Below are 22,545 nucleotides of genomic sequence, written 5' to 3'. Positions count from 1 at the left end.
GCCGCGTTCATATGCTATTCGGAACCAGGAAACTGATTCGTTGAACACTGCACGTGTATAACTACAACTATATAGCAAGTCGTACGTTTCAAAATGTCCTAGTTTCGACTAGTACGTGAACGCAGCACAAAATCAAGGAACGTTTGCTTTTGCATGCGTTGGAGGAGAAATAGGGAAATGTTGAGATGTTTTAGGTTGAAATTAGTCCAATCAACAATATACACAGAGTATACCAGGAACACCTTCCCAATATGGAGTTGCATCAATTCTTCTGGGATGGACTCTACAAGGTGTTGAAAGCATTCCACAGGGATGCTGACCCATGTTGACTCCAATGCTTCCCACAGTTGTGTCAAGGTGGCTGGATGTCCTTTGGGTGGTGGACCATTCTTGATCACACAGGAAACTGTTGAGCGCGAAAAACCCAGTAGGGTTGCAGTTCTTGACATCATGACCTAGAGTTTGGGAACCAGAAGGAGTTTATGCTGATCCTTTAAGGGGGCTGAACTTCGGTTTCAATTCTCATTAGGATATGAGACTTGGGTCTTGGAGGTGTGCTTTGATGTGGGTGTCTCTTGTGTGTGTGTTTGAACGTGGGAAGAGTTTGGACTTTCACTCTGCCAAAACAGTACACAGTTACAGTCTAACCAGGTTCTTGGACATTTTTCCATGGCACACATACACACTCTGACTCGGCACAAAACTGCTGGGTGTGTTTGAGATTTTCCAGTCATCTGATGATTCTCAGTACCTGTACTGTTCTTTTCGAAGTAGAAAGAATAATAAATATAAGTTTAAATATTAGACATGTGTAAGCAGAGTGAAGGCTGAAGCCCATGTGAGTGTACAAAACTGGACCAACATCGAATTGACCATTGGACATGTTGGACATTGGACATAAAAAACAGAACGTAATCAGAATCTGTGTAGATGAGGCAAGGTAGACTAAGAAGATGTGTCTGGTCTGGGCCATATCTGATCTTGTGAAGTCTACTGGACACGCACATGGGTTAGTCATACATAAGACAAAGTCAGTCTGAACTTGTGAAGACCTTTGGACAGGAACATTAGCTAAGGGGTATGCATGTCATGCCACCAATAGAATCTATGCCCCAATGTCTGAGCCAATAAGAGGATGGAAACTAGGTAAGACAAGATTCTGAAAATGTGGTGATGACGTTATGTAAGGGTAAGACTGTATAAAAACCCAGCACTACGAATGAAGATTCAGTTGTTTCATGAACTAACTAGGCTTTGTTGCTCTCTGTGATAAAGTCTAATTGAATTCACAAGCTCTGGTGTCTGAGAAGTACTTGAGTCAATATTTTTCCACAACAGGTGCTTGTCGTCATTGACTATCCAAAGCAATTGCATTCCAGACACTTGTCTGCACATTGCTTGAATGCAATCAAACCCAAAAGCTAGCGTTTACCCAACCCAAACTGCATGCCCAGCCAGTGAACATATCACACAGGAACTCTGCACACTACCAAAGAGCAGATGTGAGGGGGAAGAGAATGAAGGCCCCTTGTGTGTGTGTGTGTGTGTGTACGCGCTCGCATGTGCTAGTGTAGTTGTGTGTGCGTGTGCTGGTGTGGCTGTGTGCGTGTGTGCTGGTGTGGCTGTGTGCGTGTGTGCACATGTGTGTGTCAACCTCTGCTTTGAGCCAGAGCAACATCCTCATTTGTGTGTGCGGGAGAACTCATGTCTCTTGTATCACTGTCTTTTTTCACTCATGCATAAGTATTCAGCGTCTGCACCTTTTGCCACAGGAGAGATTTCTGACACTGGGACATAAACAATCATTTCCGCCCTGCTGGGGACAGTTCAAAGCAATAAGGGAAATGATTCTCTGTTGATTTATCCTCAAGGAATGCACTGTTACATCTGTGCCTATCTAATCTTGAGGTGGTCCATATGTTACACTGCTGGTAGATTTCTTTGTACTGATGTCCGGACCAGATGAAATACTGTATTTAAGTCATATATTTTGCCTTTAAAATAACAACTTATCTCTCTGGTTATTATTGTTGGAAGTATTATTCTAATTGATTGCTCTCTAGTCATTCTGTGCAGCTCTGTAGCAAGCGGTTCAAAACAACAGTGTCTGGAGGGGATATTAATAACTATCCCTAAGCTATAGTTTGAGGGAAGCTTTCGCAGACCATGTTTTGCCATACTTCTTGATTCACCAACCAAACCTGTAATTAGGCCGGGCTGCACAGATACCATTTTGGGCGTGTAAAACAACCAGTGGGAGTTTGAGGGGAACTCAAAAATTAAGCAGAACTCAATTTTTGGGGGTAGAGGTTGGGGGAGGGTGGTGAAATGTGGGGGAGGGAGGTGGGGCTGGGGTTGGGTTTTTTATTATTCACAACAGCTGTATTGAGAAGGTGTGGCATCAACAAGAGAGAGCCAAGCTAAATTCACCGTGTTATTGCCTAGCCCAAGGGTAGTGAAAAACTAATGACACACCCTGTGTGTTCATAGCTGTCGAAAGGGGGAAATGTGAGCTCATTGCTTTTCTACATCTCCCAAATCTGTTTGTTGAGGGAGTGAAAGCCTTACGGTGACGCAGAGAGCTGCTGGAGCTTCCATAACATTCCAGTTGTCTTAAAGACATAAAGCCAACACACAACGACAATATTCTGTCCTATAACCGCCAACGTTTGTTGATCTCTTTGCAGTTCTGCTTGGAAATCAGGCTGTAGTGTCGTATGGAGAAGTCAGGAATTTTGTTTTAGTGTCGAAACTTCCCCTCACCGCACAAACCCGTTACTTTTCCCCAAAACATTTCACCACACAAATGAAAGAGCTGATCGTCACTACCCCAAACCACTTCCTTATATACAGTGGGGCAAAAAAGTATTTAGTCAGCCACCAATTGTGCAATTTCTCCTACTTAAAAAGACGAGAGAGGCCTGTAATTAAAATGAGAAAAAAAATCCAGAAAATCACATTGTAGGATTTTTAATGAATTTATTTGCAAATTATGATGGAAAATAAGTGTTTGGTCACGAACAAAAGTTTATCTCAATACTTTGTTATATACCCTTTGTTGGCAATGACAGAGGTCAAACATTTTCTGTAAGTCTTCACAAGGTTTTCACACACTGTTGCTGGTATTTTGGCCCACTCCTCCATGCAGATCTCCTCTAGAGCAGTGATATTTTGGGGCTGTTGCTGGAAAACACGGACTTTCAACTCCCTCCAAAGATTTTCTATGGGGTTGAGATCTGGGGACTGGCTAGGCCACTCCAGGACCTTGAAATGCTTCTTACAAAGCCACTCCTTCGTTGCCCGGGCGGTGTGTTTGGGATCATTGTCATGCTGAAAGACCCAGCCACGTTTCATCTTCAATGCCCTTGCTGATGGAAGGAGGTTTTCACACAAAATCTCACGATACATGGCCCCATTCATTCTTTCCTTTACACGGATCAGTCGTCCTGGTCCCTTTGCAGAAAAACAGCCCCAAAGCATGCCCCTCTCTCATTTTTTTTAAGTGGAAGAACTTGCACAATTGGTGGCTGACTAAATACTTTTTTTGCCCCACTGTACAGTATGTCCCTACTTCCAACCACAATGCCAGCCCCCCTAGGCAGACCTAAGAGACACAGAATGATCAAACATGGCAGAGATTGATATCATACAAGATGACAGGGACATGTGCCATACAGATCTGTGGCAGAGGACCGTCTGACAGTCTGACAGTGTCCCAGCAAATCTGGGAGAAAGGGGGAGGGAGGGATGGATGGGTAGGGAGGGTTGGGAGGGTGAAACAGGATGAGGAGGAGCTAGCCACAAATGGTGAAGAGGAAGAGGAGAATAAGGGTTGTTGTCCCTCGTCGGACTAAAAGGGCTGTGGAAAAAATGTGAGCAGCGGCGCTGGCCCACTGTCAAGGTCAATAGCCCCCTCGGGCAGCATAAGAGAGGACTGTGACATATTTCTTGCTGCTTTTCCCCTGCCTGTTGACCACATCCAGTGAGCTCTGTTTTGCGGAGCCTCGAGAAAGCGGGCATCTGGGTGACACATGGTACAGTGTGTACACCACTGTGTGCTCTCCCTTCTGGGTGACACATGGTACAGTGTGGACACCACTGTGTGCACTCCCATCTGGGTGACACATGGTACAGTGTGTACACCACTGTGTGCACTCCCATCTGGGTGACACATGGTACAGTGTGGACACCACTGTGTGCACTCCCATCTGGGTGACACATGGTACAGTGTGTACACCACTGTGTGCACTCCCATCTGGGTGACACATGGTACAGTGTGGACACCACTGTGTGCACATCTGGGTGACACATGGTACAGTGTGGACACCACTGTGTGCACTCCCTTCTGGGTGACACATGGTACAGTGTGGACACCACTGTGTGCACTCCCATCTGGGTGACACATGGTACAGTGTGTACACCACTGTGTGCCCCCATCTGGGTGACACATGGTACAGTGTGGACACCACTGTGTGCACTCCCATCTGGGTGACACATGGTACAGTGTGGACACCACTGTGTGCACTCCCATCTGGGTGACACATGGTACAGTGTGGACACCACTGTGTGCACTCCCATCTGGGTGACACATGGTACAGTGTGTACACCACTGTGTGCACTCCCATCTGGGTGACACATGGTACAGTGTGGACACCACTGTGTGCACTCCCATCTGGGTGACACATGGTACAGTGTGGACACCACTGTGTGCACTCCCATCTGGGTGACACATGGTACAGTGTGTACACCACTGTGTGCACTCCCATCTGGGTGACACATGGTACAGTGTGGACACCACTGTGTGCACTCCCATCTGGGTGACACATGGTACAGTGTGGACACCACTGTGTGCACTCCCTTCTGGGTGACACATGGTACAGTGTGGACACCACTGTGTGCACTCCCATCTGGGTGACACATGGTACAGTGTGTACACCACTGTGTGCATTCCCATGTCGGGTGACTAAATAAGACTTTTAACACAGATTTTTTCACCTTTGCTATCAGAAGAGGAAAGCACTACTTCCTGCTTATTGCAAAATTGTGTAATTTTGCAGGTGCTGCAGTTGTTGCTGGTTGATTCTGGTGAAAGGTGATCCACCCAACCCAACTGTTGACAGAACCATGTTGTAATCTAAAGGCTGATAGAGCTATTTGACTGGCCCGAACAATATGCAGCTGTAGTTTTTCAGCTGTAGTTCTATTTTTAAATGTTTTATTCTGTATCGAAAATAATCCAGTTGAGAAACCATCCATCAATGTCAACATAGTCAAGGAGGAGAGGTCACAAAATACATTTCAATATACACAAAGTATGAATGAGGCATTATTCTCCAAAACATAAGATATGCGACAAACAGCAAATGAAGAGAACAACTTGCCTGTGCTGGATGGGAGTGTGTTATATTTAAGCCATAAGTGCATATAATCACAGGGTTTGGCTAAATGCACCCTTTTAAGTGCTGATAAACACCTTGGCACACACTGTAGTAGAAGTTTTGTCTACCTCTTACTTTCCTGAAGTAATTGACTCAGGAAAGATATTTTAGATATGTTAATAATACTATTTCAGAGGCATGTAAAGTGAGCTGGACTATATTCATGCTATTGTCTGTATCATCTCCAGCAAGCTTTAAAAATCTACATCTAAGGTTTGTTTGTTTGTTGTATTTTCTTCTATAATCTGTGATCATAAACCATCAACAAATAATGTGATTACATGTCAATAACATGTAATTGGATGTTCATTTGTGTTTGATCTCTGAAACGTTCAGGAGACAACCTTGTGAAATCACATTGTGTCATGAAACGAACAAACTGTCCCTCCAAAAGAAGAACTTGTGTTTGTTTCTGTACCTCAACATGACACTTACAGTGGGTCAAAAAAGTATTTAGTAAGTTTAAGTTCTACCACTTAAAATATGAGAGAGGCCTGTAATTTTCATCATAGGTACACTTCAACTATGACAGACAAAATGAGAAAAAATCCAGAAAATCACATTGTAGGATTTTTAATGAATTTATTTGCAAATTATGGTGGAAAATAAGTATTTGGTCACCTACAAACAAGCAAGATTTCTGGCTCTCACAGGCCTGTAACTTCTTCTTTAATAGGCTCCTCTGTCTTTCACTCGTTACCTGTATTAATGGCACCTGTTTGAACTTGTTATCAGTATAAAAGACACCTGTCCACAACCTCAAACAGTCACACTCCAAACTCCACTATGGCCAAGACCAAAGAGCTGTCAAAGGACACCAGAAACAAAATTTATGTTTTTCAGGTACTATTTAATGAAGTTGCCAGTTGAGGACTTGTGAGGTGTCTGTTTCTCAAACTAGACACTCTAATGCACTTGTCCTCTTGCTCAGTTGTGCACCAGGGCCTCCCATTCCTCTTTCTATTCTGGTTAGAGACAGTTTGCTCTGTTCTGTGAAGGGAGTAGTACACAGCGTTGTACGAGATCTTGGCAATTTCTTGGCCTTCATTTCTTAGAACAAGAATAGACGGACGAGTTTCAGAAGAAAGCCTCCAGCGACGGTTCCCAGTCCGGAGCTTCCAGTGATGATCCATGGTCCGGAGCCTCCAGAGACGATCCAAGGTCCGGAGTCTCCAGTGACGGTCTGCAGTTCAGAGCCTCCAGCGACGGTCGGCAGTCCAGAGCCTCCAGAGACGATCCAAGGTCCGGAGTCTCCAGCGACGGTCTGCAGTCCAGAGCTTCCGGCGACGATTTATGGTCCGGAGCTTCCGGCGACAATCTACTGTCCGGAGTCCCCGGCGACGATCTACGGTCCGGAGTCCCCGGCGATGATCCACAGTTCGATTCCTCCGGCGGTGATTCACGGTCCGGAGCTTCCGCCGATGATCCTCGCACCAGAGGTGCCACCGAAGTTGCCAGAGCCACGAGTGGAGTGGGATGTGCGTCCCGCACCGGAGCCGCCACCGAGGGTAGATGCCCACCCAGACCCTCCCCTATAGGTTCAGGTTTTGGGGGGGGGGGGACTGTCATGCTCTGACCTTAGAGATCCTTTTAATTCTCTATTTGGTTAGGTCAGGGTGTGACTAGGGTGAGCAATCTATGTTTTCTATTTCTTTGTTGGCCTGGTATGGTCCCCAATCAGAGGCTGCTGTCTATCGTTGTCTCTGATTGGGAATCATATTTAGGCAGAATTTTCCCACCTGTTGTTTGTGGGATCTTGTTTTTGTGTAGTGCCTGTTAACACTGCAATTACTTCACGGTTCGTTTGTTTTCTGTATTTGTTTTGGTGATTTTCTTTGATTAAAACATGTGGAACTCTATGCAAATCATTCTAACGACCATGAAAATGTATTTTTAATTTGAGAACAACTTCCATTCCAGATGTAGCCTAAACATTATTTGAAATGTTTTTTGCTATCTAGAACGTAAAAGGGTTTTTCAGCTGTCCCCATATGAGAACCCTTTGAATAACCCTTTAGTTATTTTCCCTTATTTGTGGAAAATAACCCCCCCCACCCCCCTCAGTGGGAGTCACTGATAATAACATAGACATGTCATGCCTGCATATAATCATATATAGCTGTAACTACCTTACTGATGCATGAGTAATAGAGCCAAACTATTACACATGCATCAGTAAGGTAATTACAGCAAGATATGATTAGATGCAGGCATGACATGTCTATGTTATTATCAGTGACCCAACTGAGGGTGGTGGGGGGCTATTTTCCCCAACAGTGTCATTGGTACAAGTTGAGCTCCAAATTGAGATAAAGAAAGTCCTTGAAACAGGTGCGATAAGAGGAGTGATACGGAAAAAAGAGAGAGGGGAGACACACTGATCCTGTCAGCAAAACAGACTGAAACAAGAACATGAAACTTCTCATTCTTCTGGTACTGTAATACATAACATAAGAAAGAATACATAACAGAATACGTACAGTGCCTTGCGAAAGTATTCGGCCCCCTTGAACTTTACGACCTTTTGCCACAATTCAGGCTTCAAACATAAAGATATAAAACTGTATTTTTTTGTGAAGAATCAACAACAAGTGGGACACAATCATGAAGTGGAACGACATTTATTGGATATTTCAAACTTTTTAACAAATCAAAAACTGAAAAATTGGGCGTGCAAAATTATTCAGCCCCCTTAAGTTAATACTTTGTAGTGCCACCTTTGCTGCGATTACAGCTGTAAGTCGCTTTATGTCTCTATCAGTTTTGCACATCGAGAGACTACATTTTTTCCCCATTCCTCCTTGCAAAACAGCTTGAGCACAGTGAGGTTGGATGGAGAGCATTTGTGAACAGCAGTTTTCAGTTCTTTCCACAGATTCTCGATTGGATTCAGATCTGGACTTTGACTTGGCCATTCTTACACCTGGATATGTTTATTTTTGAACCATTCCATTGTAGATTTTGCTCTATGTTTTGGATCATTGTCTTGTTGGAAGACAAATCTCCGTCCCAGTCTCAGGTCTTTTGCAGACTCCATCAGGTTTTCTTCCAGAATGGTCCTGTATTTGGCTCCATCCATCTTCCCATCAATTTTAACCATCTTCCCTGTCCCTGCTGAAGAAAAGCAGGCCCATACCATGATGCTGCCACCACCATGTTTGACAGTGGGGATGGTGTGTTCAGGGTGATGAGCTGTGTTGCTTTTAAGCCAAACATAACATTTACATTACATTTAAGTCATTTAGCAGACGCTCTTATCCAGAGCGACTTACAAATTGGTGCATTCACCTTATGACATCCAGTGGAACAGCCACTTTACAATAGTGCATCTAAATCTTTTAAGGGGGGTGAGAAGGATTACTTTATCCTATCCTAGGTATTCCTTAAAGAGGTGGGGTTTCAGGTGTCTCTGGAAGGTGGTGATTGACTCCGCTGTCCTGGCGTCGTGAGGGAGTTTGTTCCACCATTGGGGGCCAGAGCAGCGAACAGTTTTGACTGGGCTGAGCGGGAACTGTACTTCCTCAGTGGTAGGGAGGCGAGCAGGCCAGAGGTGGATGAACGCAGTGCCCTTGTTTGGGTGTAGGGCCTGATCAGAGCCTGGAGGTACTGAGGTGCCGTTCCCCTCACAGCTCCGTAGGCAAGCACCATGGTCTTGTAGCGGATGCGAGCTTCAACTGGAAGCCAGTGGAGAGAGCGGAGGAGCGGGGTGACGTGAGAGAACTTGGGAAGGTTGAACACCAGACGGGCTGCGGCGTTCTGGATGAGTTGTAGGGGTTTAATGGCACAGGCAGGGAGCCCAGCCAACAGCGAGTTGCAGTAATCCAGACGGGAGATGACAAGTGCCTGGACTAGGACCTGCGCCGCTTCCTGTGTGAGGCAGGGTCGTACTCTGGGATGTTGTAGAGCATGAACCTACAGGAACGGGCCACCGCCTTGATGTTAGTTGAGAACGACAGGGTGTTGTCCAGGATCACGCCAAGGTTCTTAGCGCTCTGGGAGGAGGACACAATGGAGTTGTCAACCGTGATGGCGAGATCATGGAACGGGCAGTCCTTTCCCGGGAGGAAGAGCAGCTCCGTCTTGCCGAGGTTCAGCTTGAGGTGGTGATCCGTCATCCACACTGATATGTCTGCCAGACATGCAGAGATGCGATTCGCCACCTGGTCATCAGAAGGGGGAAAGGAGAAGATTAATTGCGTTAACGTTTTGCATTGTTGCCAAAAGTTCAATTTTGGTTTCATCTGACCAGAGCACCTTCTTCCACATGTTTGGTGTGTCTCCCAGGTGGCTTGTGGCAAACTTTAAATGACACTTTTTATGGATATCTTTAAGAAATGGCTTTCTTCTTGCCACTCTTCCATAAAGGCTAGATTTGTGCAATATACGACTGATTGTTGTCCTATGGACAGAGTCTCCCACCTCAGCTGTAGATCTCTGCAGTTCATCCAGAGTGATCATGGGCCTCTTGGCTGCATCTCTGATCAGTCTTCTCCTTGTATGAGCTGAAAGTTTAGAGGGACGGCCAGGTCTTGGTAGATTTGCAGTGGTCTGATACTCCTTCCATTTCAATATTATCGCTTGCACAGTGCTCCTTGAGATGTTTAAAGCTTGGGAAATCTTTTTGTATCCAAATTTAAACTTCTTCACAACAGTATCTCTGACCTGCCTGGTGTGTTCCTTGTTCTTCATGATGCTCTCTTCGCTTTTAACGGACCTCTGAGACTATCACAGTGCAGGTGCATTTATACGGAGACTTGATTACACACAGGTGGATTGTATTTATCATCATTAGTCATTTAGGTCAACATTAGATCATTCAGAGATCCTCACTGAACTTCTGGAGAGAGTTTGCTGCACTGAAAGTAAAGGGGCTGAATAATTTTGCACGCCCAATTTTTCAGTTTTTGATTTGTTAAAAAAGTTTGAAATATCCAATAAATGTCGTTCCACTTCATGATTGTGTCCCACTTGTTGTTGATTCTTCACAAAAAAATACAGTTTTATATCTTTGTTTGAAGCCTGAAATGTGGCAAAAGGTCGCAAAGTTCAAGGGGGCCGAATACTTTCGCAAGGCACTGTAACATAAGAAATTGCTGGTTGATGTTAACAGTGGATTCTGATGAAAAACCTAAAACGTCATTAATCTCAATCAGACTTTTGTTTTATTTTAAATTTCCCTTTGAATTTGTTGTCGAAATCGGTTCCACCACCAGGCTTCTCCATACATTGCGCCGACAGAGATAAACACCTCTCTGGGAAGTGTAAGGGCGGGGGTGTATGCTTCATGATTAACGATTCCTAGAATTCCTTACAATCAAATGCTGGCCAAATGACCTCCCAAGAAAATTCTCATCAGTTATCGTCACAGCTGTGTTCATTCCCCCTCAAGCAGACACCGAGACGGCCCTCAAGGAACTTCACTGGACTCTTTGTAAACTGGAAACCATATATCCCAAAGTCTGCATTTATTGTAGCTGGGGATTTTAAGACAGTAAATTTGAGAACAAGGCTACCTAAATTCTATCAGCATATTGATTGCACTACGCGTGGGGGTAATACACTCGATCACTACTACTCTAACTTCCGCGATGCATACAAAGCCCTCCCCAGCCCTCCCTTCGGCAAATTTGATCATGACGCCATCTTGCTCCTTCCATCTTATAGGTAGAAACTCAAACAGGATGTACTAGTGACTAGAACCATTCAACTCTGTTCTGACCAATCGGTATTTACGCTTCAAGATTGTTTTGATCACGTAGACTGGGATATGTTCCGGTCAGCCTCAGATAACAACATTGATTTGTACGCTGACTCTGTGAGTGAGTTTATTAAGAAATGCATTGGAGATGTTGTACCCACTGTGACTATTAAAACCTACCCTAACCAAAAACCGTGGATGGATGGGAGCATTTGCTGAAAGGCGAACCACCATATTTAACCATGGAAAGAGGTCTGGGAATATGGCTGAATATAAACAGTGTAGTTATTCCCTCCGCAAGGAAATCAAACAAGCAAAATGCTGGTACAGGGACAAAGTGGAGTTGCATTTCAATTTCTGCTGTTTCCTGAAGTCCACTATCATCTCCTTTGTTTTGTTGACATTGATTGTGAGATTGTTTTCCTGACACCACACTCCTAGTGCCCTCATCTCCTCCCTGTATGCTTTCTCGTCGTGGTTGGTAATCAAGCCCATTACATACCCTACATTACTCATCTCATATGTATATACTGTACTCTATATCATCTACAGTATCTTGCCATCTTTATGTAATACATGTATCACTAGCCACTTTAAACTATGACACTTTTATGTTTACATACCCTACATTACTCATCTCATATGTATATACTGTACTTGATCCCATCTACTGCATCTTGCCTATGCCGTTCTGTACCATCACTACTTCAGATATCTTCATGTACATATTCTTTATCCCTTTACACTTGTGTGTATAAGGTAGTAGTTGTGGAATTGTTAGGTTAGATTACTCGTTGGTTATTACTGCATTGTCGGAACTAGAAGCACAAGCATTTCGCTACACTCGCATTAACATCTGCTAACCATGTGTATGTGACAAATAACATTTGATTTGATTTGCCTTGCTTATGAACAGTTAACAGCTGAGGACAACAGAGTGTCTTTTAAGAATTCTCAAATTTTCCACTTCTGATTTTCTTCAAATGGAAAGTTTTAATGCCTTGTTACATGTCAATCAAATTCAATCAAACGTATTAATAAAGCCATTTTGTACTTCAGCCGATGTCACAAAGTGCCATACAGAAACCCAGCCTGAAACCCCAAACAGCAAGCAGTGCAGATGTAGAAGCATATGTCTGCGTCTTTTCTTGTTCCAGTGAGGTACCCTGATACACTGCAGTGTGTGGAGGTCTCCCTCCTGACTCCTGACTGGTAACACCTGCCTGGAAGCCTATTTCTTCCAGATGACTGAGAACATGATCTGTGCTGGCTTCATGGAGGGAGGCAAGGACTCCTGCCAGGTAACTGACAGAATAGGTCTGTACTGTACTTCTTCATATTTCACCTTCTTGTTTTCACAGTTTTTACCATGATGCAATCACACTGATCTCTGGTTATATATTTTCTTGTCTCTCTTCATCTTGCTCTGTCACTGAATCTCGCTATCTTGTCCTGTCACTCCGGCTTGTTACACACTCTCTTTATCTCTCGCATCACCTCCCCCATCTTCCTCTCTGTCACTTTCTTTCTTACTCTCTACCCCCCCCCCCCACCTCTCAGGGTGACTCTGGTGCTCCTCTGGTGTGTGATGGGGAGCTCCAGGGTGTTGTGTCCTGGGGTCATGGCTGTGCTCTCAGGAAGAAGCCTGGTGTCTACACCAAAGTCTGCAACTACGTGTCATTGCATCTGGCTAAGTAGCAAAGGCTGGTCCTGATGTCATGGAATTAACCATTTGAACTGACAATATCAAATAAAGTGTGTCTGTTTATTGAATGGTTTATCGTGTGGTCTGTGTTGAGTGACATCATAGGGTTGACTTTTTGAGCTATCGTGAAGGTGCTAGCTTGAGGGTACAAGATGTAAAAACTGAACACTTGGCTCCATCTGCTGGCTATACCCTGATCAATCTTAAGCGATAATCCAAAAACATGACCAAATCATGTCTAGCAAAGAGAAGCAAAGGATACATATTCTATTTAGACTATGGTCTTAGTCAGTCTTCCAGTGTGGGAATATTCTCACAATACGGTAGAATACCCAGATTTGCCAAGTCCGCCCACCATCCAAAATACCCCAAGTACCACACCCTTCACCATGACATCATGGTGACCAGGCCAAGGGTTCTGTTGGCCCTGTGGCCTGAGGCATCCTATTTAGGTCTGACCTGAGGCGTGTGGATTCATTCACAACAGTGCCGGTGGCTATGGGTGTGGGCCTTCAACGATCTCGACAACACATTTCTATGTCCCTAAAGATGTAGTCAGGTTAAATAAAGTAGAATGGACAGCTAGGCAGTGGTGTACTTAAGTAAAAATAAAAATGAAGTAAGAAGTAAAAATACTTTAAAGTATTACTTAAGTCATTTTTTTGGATATCTGTACTTTACATGACTATTTATATTTTTCAACTATTCAACTTTTGACTTTTGTTTCACTACATTCCTTAAGAAAATAAGTGACTTTATTCTCCATAAATTTTCCCTGACACCCAAAAGTACTTGTTACATTTTGAATGCTTAGCAGGACAGAAACATAGTCCATTTCAAGCACTTATCACGAGAACATCCCTGGTCATCCCTACAGTCTCTGATCTGGCGAACTGACTGAACACAAATGCTTCGTTTGTAAATTATGTCTGAGTGTTGTAGTGTGCCCCTGGCTATCCGTAAATAAAATAAAATCATGCCGGCTTGATGGCTTAAGATGAGGAATTTGAAATTATTTTACTATTGATACTAAAGTATATTTAAAACCAAATACTTTTCGACTTTAACTCAAGTAGTATTTTACCGGGTGACATTCACTTTTATTTGAGTCATTATTTTCTATTAAGGTACTATATCTTTATTTTGATTCAAGTATGACAATGAGGTACTTTATAAACATTTACATTTACATTTAAGTCATTTAGCAGACGCTCTTATCCACTGCAGCTAGGTCTTTCGAGGTCATCAATATGGTAGTGGTTCCCAAGTTATTTGCTCTCTGAGGCTGTTGGTGTTTCCTTGTGATCCTTGCAAAACCACAAATAAAACCAATATATTTGGGATCTGCAACCCAAGCAGAGTTAACGGTGATTAACCATTCGGTCCCGAGTTCCAAACCACCATTTTGGAAACAAGGCAATGTCAAATACTCACATGGTTTTACTGTAGTATGTTCAGCCTCTTTACCAAGGAATATGTATGACTGAGGCAGTATTACAGTATGTCATGTTTCACTGTCACTGAACCAAAACATAGACCCTCAGGTTGATCCATGAGATAAGATATGGTCATATGGTCATAAACACTGCTTGATGTGCCCATCTCTATGCAACAGTCATGTGTGGTGGTGAATATACATTTGTTAGACTTGTGGCTGGCATTGCCTGACAATGTTCAGTACAAGAGAAAGGATGCAGGGTTATTATAGTGCCACCAGAGGGCATCATTCAACTTCTTGACAGATCAGGGCAGTGACTGGTCAGGGACGAGGTAGTTGTGATGCAATATTCCTCAATGGAAATGTATGGTGGAGATGAGAGTAGTGATATTTCCCACACTTTTGGTTAATCTTGTATAAGTGGTGTGTGCCAAATGTAAATTGTGTTATGTATTTATTGTCGAATCCAAATGCCACAAGTTCCCTATGGGAAAAATTAAGTAGGATAATCTATTTTATTCTACTCTATTCTATTCAATAGTTAAGTGAATAATATCTAAATGCATGTATTCAAAAAAATTAACTGTAAATAAGTAGCCTACAATTGATCAAGATCAATCTTTTTTTGTCGACAACACAAACAGAAAGCCTAATAGTTTCATTTTCAGGATTACTGTTGTCATTATGGAGGTTTACCCTGTATTAGATAAATTTGACAAAATGCATATATTTGACAGTGCGTCATATTTGAGTCAAAATTGTAATGATTAGAAATGTACAAAATGGTGCATTGCTGAAGGAAATCCAACATACGGATTTTCCTATAAAATGGACGCACTTAACTACTTTTACTGGAATAAATCTAATCCCTGTTGATTTACATTTGGCGAATTCACCATGGACCTATTTTCTACTTTGACGCAACACGTGCTGACTCACAAGCCCAGTATTAAGGGCGTTATACCTATGATGGTTTTCTCTGGGCCACTGTATGTGCGCTCACATCTGGCAGCATCTGGAGCATCTCAAGTTTATAAAGTAATCGAACTTCACGCAAATTGCCAGAGTAGAGAGTAGGAGACAGAGAGGAAGGGGCATTTCAAGAGTGGAGTAATTTGGCACCAAAGTCAGGTAAAGCTATACATTTTTAATCGAATTGTTTTTTTGTTGTTGTTTTTTTACCATTAGAAATACATTTTCGTTTTGCGGTACATTGCCTACGTCACAAAGAAACAAGGTAACTTATTGATGACATCTTTGGAAGATTGATGGGTCAAATAAAAACAAATATATATATATTATTTTTTTCATGATAACGCTTTTGTGGTAGGATGTCTTTGGTATTTATAGTTATCTGGAACTTACTTGACATAATGAGGCCCATATTTTTTTCTATCTTATAATAAGCAATCCTATAAAGGTTCAAATCAAAATCAAATACATTTTGTAGACCCCGTATTGTTGCCATAATAATACTTGAAATAATGATTAGCCTTTTTCAATCAATTCACTTAATTCAATAAATGAAATCTAATCTTTAATTTAGCCTATTTGTTCCTGTTTCAATATATTTATCTTCAATTTTCATCTTCATTGATTGACAACAGGTATCTAAAGGGGGAAAAATGGAACTGAAACCGTTACTAAGGCGGGTGGGCTCGATAGTCCGTGCCATCCTGACATTCCTCTTTGCCCTGGTGGTGCTGGGGGTGATGGTGTGGGCCTATGTTCAGGGCTTCCAGCTGGCCACCTCCCCATACGGCATCATCTCTTTTGGGTTCTATGGCCTCCTGCTGGGGCTCCACGTCCTGGTCCAGAGCTTTTTCGCCTTCGTGGAGCACCGCCGCATGAGGGCCCGAAGCAAGGCCTGCACATTCACCAAGACCATCGGTTTCACTATCTCAGCCTACCAGGAGGACCCAGAATACCTGCGTGAGTGCCTCAACTCCATTCGGGCCCTCAAATACCCTCCAGAGCTGCTGCGGGTCATCATGGTGGTGGATGGGAACTCAGAGGACGACCTCTACATGCTGGAGATGTTCAGGGAGGTGTTTGCAGACCAGGACCCTGGCTGTTACGTGTGGAGGAATAACTACCACACATGGGACCCCACCCAGACCCAGGAGGGAGGCATCCCCGGGGTGATAGGCCCTGCCGGGGATGCTAGTTATGGGCTGGGAGAGGACACCCAGAGGAGGGAGGTGGAGGATCTGATCAACAGCAGGAGGTGTGTGTGCATCATGCAGAAGTGGGGTGGAAAGAGGGAGGTGATGTACACAGCTTTCAAGGCACTGGGACTGTCAGTGGACTACATACAGGTGAGGAGTTTACTTACATCTCTTTGTTTGGCTCTTGAGATTAGGGAAATACTGTATTTAATTTAATCTCTCTCTCTCTCTCTCTCTCTCTCTCTCTCTCTCTCTCTCTCTCTCTCTCTCTCTCTCTCTCTCTCTCTCTCTCTCTCTCTCTCTCTCTCTCTCTCTCTCTCTCTCTCCAGGTGTGTGACTCTGACACCAAGCTAGACCCCCTGGCTACGGTGGAGCTGTGTAAGGTTCTGGAAAGTAACCAGAAGTACGGGGCGGTGGGAGGAGACGTGATGATCCTCAATCTCAAGGAATCCTACATCAGCTTCATGAGCAGCCTGCGCTACTGGATGGCGTTCAACATCGAGAGGTCCTGCCAGTCCTTCTTCAACTGTGTCTCCTGCATTAGCGGCCCCCTGGGTAAGGAAATGACACTTTCCTGTGACTGCAATAAACATGAGCCTTAACCTTGCTTCCCTTCTTTATGTTACTGGTTATTTGTTATTGGTAATTTGTTATTTGGTTTCATCCTCAGGTTTGTACAGGAATGACCTCCTCCAGCAGTTCTTAGAGTCCTGGTACAACCAGAAGTTCCTGGGGACTCACTGTACATTTGGGGATGACAGACATCTCACCAACCGCATGCTCAGCATGGGCTATGCCACCAAGTGAGTATACATTCCTTCACACATAATCCTCATACACAAATAAACTGAAGCACAACACTTTACTGGAGATAAGATGATAATAGACTCATTCATCATCATCCATCCTCTGCTCTCAGATACACGGCCCGCTCCAAGTGTTACACGGAGACGCCAGGCCAGTTCCTCCGGTGGCTCAACCAGCAGACGCGCTGGACCAAATCTTACTTTCGCGAGTGGCTCTACAACGCCATGTGGTGGCACAAGCACCACCTGTGGATGACCTACGAGTCCATCGTCTCTGGTGTCTTCCCCTTCTTCGTCACAGCCACCATCATCCAGCTGTTCTGGACAGGCACCCTGTGGGACATCCTCTGGGTCCTCTGCTGCATCCAGCTCATCGGCCTGATCAAAGCAGCCTATGCCTGCATCCTGCGCCGTGACCTGGTCATGGTGTTCATGTCTCTCTACTCTGCCCTCTACATGACCAGCCTGCTGCCCGCCAAGTACTTTGCCATCATCACTATGAACAAGAGCAGCTGGGGCACGTCAGGCCGCCGCAAGATGGTTGGGAACTACATCCCCCTGCTGCCTCTGTCGGTGTGGGCGGCCATCTTGCTGGGCGGGTCCTGCTACACCATCTACAAGGAGAGCCAGAAGGGCTGGTTCACGCCGGCTAAGGTCCTAGAGACCAGGTTTCTGATCTACGGCTGTGTGGTGTACGTCTGCTACTGGTTCCTCATGATCTTCCTCTACTGGGTGTGGTTCCGCAGGCTGTGTAGGAAACGCTCCCAAAGTTATGACGTAAGCGTATAGGGACAGTTTTCTGTACAAGGAACAAAAATACTGGATATTTAGTATTTATTTAGTGTTTTGTACATCAAAGATATTTACATTTTTTATGTCATCTTCTGCTACAGTTGCTGTTTGCGAACAGATAACTTTTATACATCTGCTAAATCAACTGAACCATATAATATATAAATGTATATAATGTACAGTATATGAGAACAATTACCTAGACTCTGGGAAGCTTCATCCAGAATAGTGTCAAAGATGAGAATATATTGGTGATAACTACAGTTTGCCGTGCTACTGAAGATGGAGAAAGGAGTTGATAGTTGTTAAGAGAGTGAATATTTGACATTCAGTTGTCTTTACACATACTTTATAACAGAAACTGTATATGGAAGTAATATAGTACACCTCTCAGGAGTCCTCTCAGCAGTTGATGACAAGACTAATCAAATCAAATCAAATCAAATCAAATTTATTTATATAGCCCTTCGTACATCAGCTGATATCTCAAAGTGCTGTACAGAAACCCAGCCTAAAACCCCAAACAGCAAACAATGCAGGTGTAAAAGCACGGTGGCTAGGAAAAACTCCCTAGAAAGGCCAAAACCTAGGAAGAAACCTAGAGAGGAACCGGGCTATGTGGGGTGGCCAGTCCTCTTCTGGCTGTGCCGGGTAGAGATTATAACAGAACATGACCAAGATGTTCAAATGTTCATAAATGACCAGCATGGTCGAATAATAATAAGGCAGAACAGTTGAAACTGGAGCAGCAGCACAGTCAGGTGGACTGGGGACAGCAAGGAGCCTTCATGTCAGGTAGTCCTGGGGCACGGTCCTAGGGCTCAGGTCAGTTGAAACTGGAGCAGGAGCATGGCCAGGTGGACTGGGGACAGCAAGGAGTCCTCATGTCAGGTAGTCCTGGGACATGGTCCTAGGGCTCAGGTCCTCCGAGAGAGAGAAAGAAAGAGAGAAGGAGAGAATTAGAGAACGCACACTTAGATTCACACAGGACACCGAATAGGACAGGAGAAGTACTCCAGATAAAACAAACTGACCCTAGCCCCCGACACATAAACTACTGCAGCATAAATACTGGAGGCTGAGACAGGAGGGGTCAGGAGAACTGTGGCCCCATCCGAGGACACCCCGGACAGGGCCAAACAGGAAGGATATAACCCCACCCACTTTGCCAAAGCACATCCCCCACACCACTAGAGGGATATCTTCAACCACCAACTTACCATCCTGAGACAAGGCCGAGTATAGCCCACAAAGATCTCCGCCACGGTACAACCCAAGGGGGGCAACTGTATGACCACAACAGTGAATCAACCCACCCAATAATCTGTTCTCGATGGCCCTTGATTTGCTGTTGCTTATTTCTACTGACTTCCTAATGAACCAAGTGTTACATTGATTTATTATAAGGATTTGTAATCTCTCTTGAGCACAACATGATTGAACTGTTATTAGATCATGCTGTATATGACTTGATATGTGCCTTACACAACAAAATACCATATCAGACATTGTAGCTTTTCTTTGTTTTTAAATATACTTCTCTCAATAATGCACTGGAAATTGGACTGGGATTTTTTTTTTAAACATTACCTTAGAATAAAACTAGCAAAATGTCTTGTGGTTCTAAGTGAAAATATTTATTTCAGTGTAAATAATAATGACAGACTCCGTAGGAAGACAATTAGACAATCATACATGTGATGTCCACTCCCAGGGATGCGTTGTGAAGCCCTGTGAGATAGACGGACAATGGTTCTGCTGTCATGTTGAGTATAGACATGAGAGATGCACCTGGCTTGGTTTGAACTGAACTGACTGAGCACATCTGTATAAATTGTTTATGCACATTTTTCATTGTATGTGATGATTTCCTTTGTCATATTATTTTGCAAATGTGAATGAATGTATGTATGTTTTGGGAATTTGATAAAAAGGAGAAAATAAAAATGAAGTATTTTATGAAAAGAATGAAGTACAGTAGCCTACTGTTGATTTATTGAGGAGGGATTGTTTTGGCTACCACACCCATCTCTCAATGATCCTATCAATCTAGGATTTTGAAATCGGTGTCTAAATAGTTGCTTCATCTGACTCCACTGTCAATGCTAACTATACCCCTGCTTTCCCTGACAGTTGATAGGCAAGGTAACATGTAAGGAAAATACAGTCATTCCAATGATTTCTATAACCCATAATCTACCATCCTTTACTGTAGCCCCTAATACTGGCCCCTAGCTTGCAATGGAACGTCTCCATGATGTACTATCCACTAATGGTTCTGTTGACTGTAGGAAAGACGTGACATTTCCATTGAGCAACACATGATAATCTGAGAAATGAGAGGTTCTGTTAGAGACATCTATCATCAGGAGGGTCATCGTTGCTCATCAAGAGGTATAATTACTGATGTAGAGTCAACATTTCTGACCTCTCAGGGCAGTTAGAGGGCCAGTTTCTTTGCATTGGTTTCATTTGACTGGTGGTGGGAGGAGAGACCTTTTTGCTGTTTTTGTACCATACAAACTTTTGATGACAGGTCTGGGTGGGTGGAAGTTATAAAAGAGTCTGGAAACTGCAATATACAGTTAATTATTGTATACACTCTATATGAATTATGTAAGTGACACCCAATTGTTTCTAACACTTATGTAACACTAACAGAGTGTTAAAGAGTCTTGCAGAGAAAATATTAGCTGTGTGAACCACTATTCTGGGGGCAGTAGCCTTAGTAGATAGTGTTGGGCCAGTAACTGAAAGATCGCTGGTTTGAATCCCCGAGCCGGCAAGGTTGAAACATCTGGTGTTCTGCCCTTGAGTAAGGCAGTTAACCCCCAACAGCAATTGGTGACATGGACGTCAATTAAGGAAGTCCCAAGCACCTCTCTGATTTAAAGGGTTTGGGTTGAATGTGGAAGACAATATACAACAGATATATTTCTCTGACAATGATGAATGTTCTTGACTGATTAGAGGTCTTCCATTTATAGATGTGCAACAGCCCGAAATGAACACTACAACAGCTTTATCAACTGGTTAAATGAACACGACAACAGCATTATCAAGTGGTTAAATGAACACGACAACAGCATTATCAACTGGTTAAATGAACACGACAACAGCGTTATCAACTGGTTAAATGAACACGACAACAGCATTATCAAGTGGTTAAATGAACACGACAACAGCATTATCAAGTGGTTAAATGAACACGACAACAGCATTATCAACTGGTTAAATGAACACGACAACAGCTTTATCAACTGGTTAAATGAACACGACAACAGCATTATCAACTGGTTAAATGAACACGACAACAGCATTATCAACTGGTTAAATGAACACGACAACAGCTTTATCAACTGGTTAAATGAACACGACAACAGCTTTATCAACTGGTTAAATGAACACGACAACAGCTTTATCAACTGGTTAAATGAACACGACAACAGCATTATCAACTGGTTAAATGAACACGACAACAGCTTTATCAACTGGTTAAATGAACACGACAACAGCATTATCAACTGGTTAAATGAACACTACAACAACTTTATCAACTGGTTAAATGAACACGACAACAACTTTATCAACTGGTTAAATGAACACTACAACAGCATTGTCAACTGGTTAAATGAACACGACAACAGCATTATCAACTGGTTAAATGAACACGACAACAACTTTATCAACTGGTTAAATGAACACGACAACAGTTTTATCAACTGGTTAAATGAACAACTGGTTAAATGAACAAACAGCTTTATCAACTGGTTAAATGAACACGACAACAGCTTTATCAACTGGTTAAATGAACACGACAACAGCATTATCAACTGGTTAAATGAACACTACAACAACTTTATCAACTGGTTAAATGAACACGACAACAGCTTTATCAACTGGTTAAATGAACACGACAACAGCATTATCAACTGGTTAAATGAACACTACAACAACTTTATCAACTGGTTAAATGAACACGACAACAACTTTATCAACTGGTTAAATGAACACGACAAAAGTTTTATCAACTGGTTAAATGAACACGACAACAGCATTATCAACTGGTTAAATGAACACTACAACAACTTTATCAACTGGTTAAATGAACACGACAACAGCTTTATCAACTGGTTAAATGAACACGACAACAGCTTTATCAACTGGTTAAATGAACACTACAACAGCTTTATCAACTGGTTAAATGAACACGACAACAGCTTTATCAACTGGTTAAATGAACACTACAACAGCGTTATCAACTGGTTAAATGAACACGACAACAGCTTTATCAACTGGTTAAATGAACACGACAACAGCTTTATCAACTGGTTAAATGAACACGACAACAGCTTTATCAACTGGTTAAATGAACACGACAACAGCTTTATCAACTGGTTAAATGAACACTACAACAGCGTTATCAACTGGTTAAATGAACACGACAACAGCTTTATCAACTGGTTAAATGAACACTACAACAGCTTTATCAACTGGTTA

General features: G+C 43.1%; 2 protein-coding genes across 2 annotated transcripts; both read left to right on the top strand.

Annotated features, from left to right (window-relative positions):
* Positions 1–12,344: 12,344 nt before the first annotated feature.
* On the top strand, positions 12,345–12,845 carry LOC118380320 (trypsin-3-like; the record flags this gene model as incomplete). The annotated part of the gene is made up of 2 exons (XM_035767311.1): positions 12,345–12,437; positions 12,697–12,845. Coding segments are annotated over 2 exons (231 nt in total), but the record flags the coding sequence as incomplete, so codon positions are not given.
* Positions 12,846–15,362: 2,517 nt separating this feature from the next.
* Positions 15,363–18,046, top strand: LOC127914325 (hyaluronan synthase 1-like). The gene is made up of 5 exons (XM_052489962.1): positions 15,363–15,410; positions 15,887–16,597; positions 16,777–17,002; positions 17,118–17,250; positions 17,367–18,046. The coding sequence occupies exons 2-5, from the start codon at positions 15,905–15,907 to the stop codon at positions 18,040–18,042; spliced, it is 1,728 nt and encodes a 575-aa protein (XP_052345922.1). The 5' UTR covers positions 15,363–15,410; positions 15,887–15,904; the 3' UTR covers positions 18,043–18,046.
* Positions 18,047–22,545: the final 4,499 nt, after the last annotated feature.

Source organism: Oncorhynchus keta, chromosome 31 (genome assembly GCF_023373465.1).
Source record: "Oncorhynchus keta strain PuntledgeMale-10-30-2019 chromosome 31, Oket_V2, whole genome shotgun sequence".
NCBI lineage: Eukaryota > Metazoa > Chordata > Actinopteri > Salmoniformes > Salmonidae > Oncorhynchus > Oncorhynchus keta.
The sequence above is the reverse complement of the archived record's forward strand: the minus strand, read 5'-3'. Positions and strand labels throughout refer to the sequence as shown.

Excerpts from the sequence above, each read along its gene's own strand:
- LOC127914325 (XM_052489962.1), top strand. The coding sequence starts at position 15,905 with ATGGAACTGAAACCGTTACTAAGGCGGGTGGGCTCGATAGTCCGTGCC. Across the intron at positions 16,598-16,776 it reads TGTCAGTGGACTACATACAG|GTGTGTGACTCTGACACCAA; the intron begins GTGAGGAGTTTA and ends CTCTCTCTCCAG. Across the intron at positions 17,251-17,366 it reads AGCATGGGCTATGCCACCAA|ATACACGGCCCGCTCCAAGT; the intron begins GTGAGTATACAT and ends CTCTGCTCTCAG.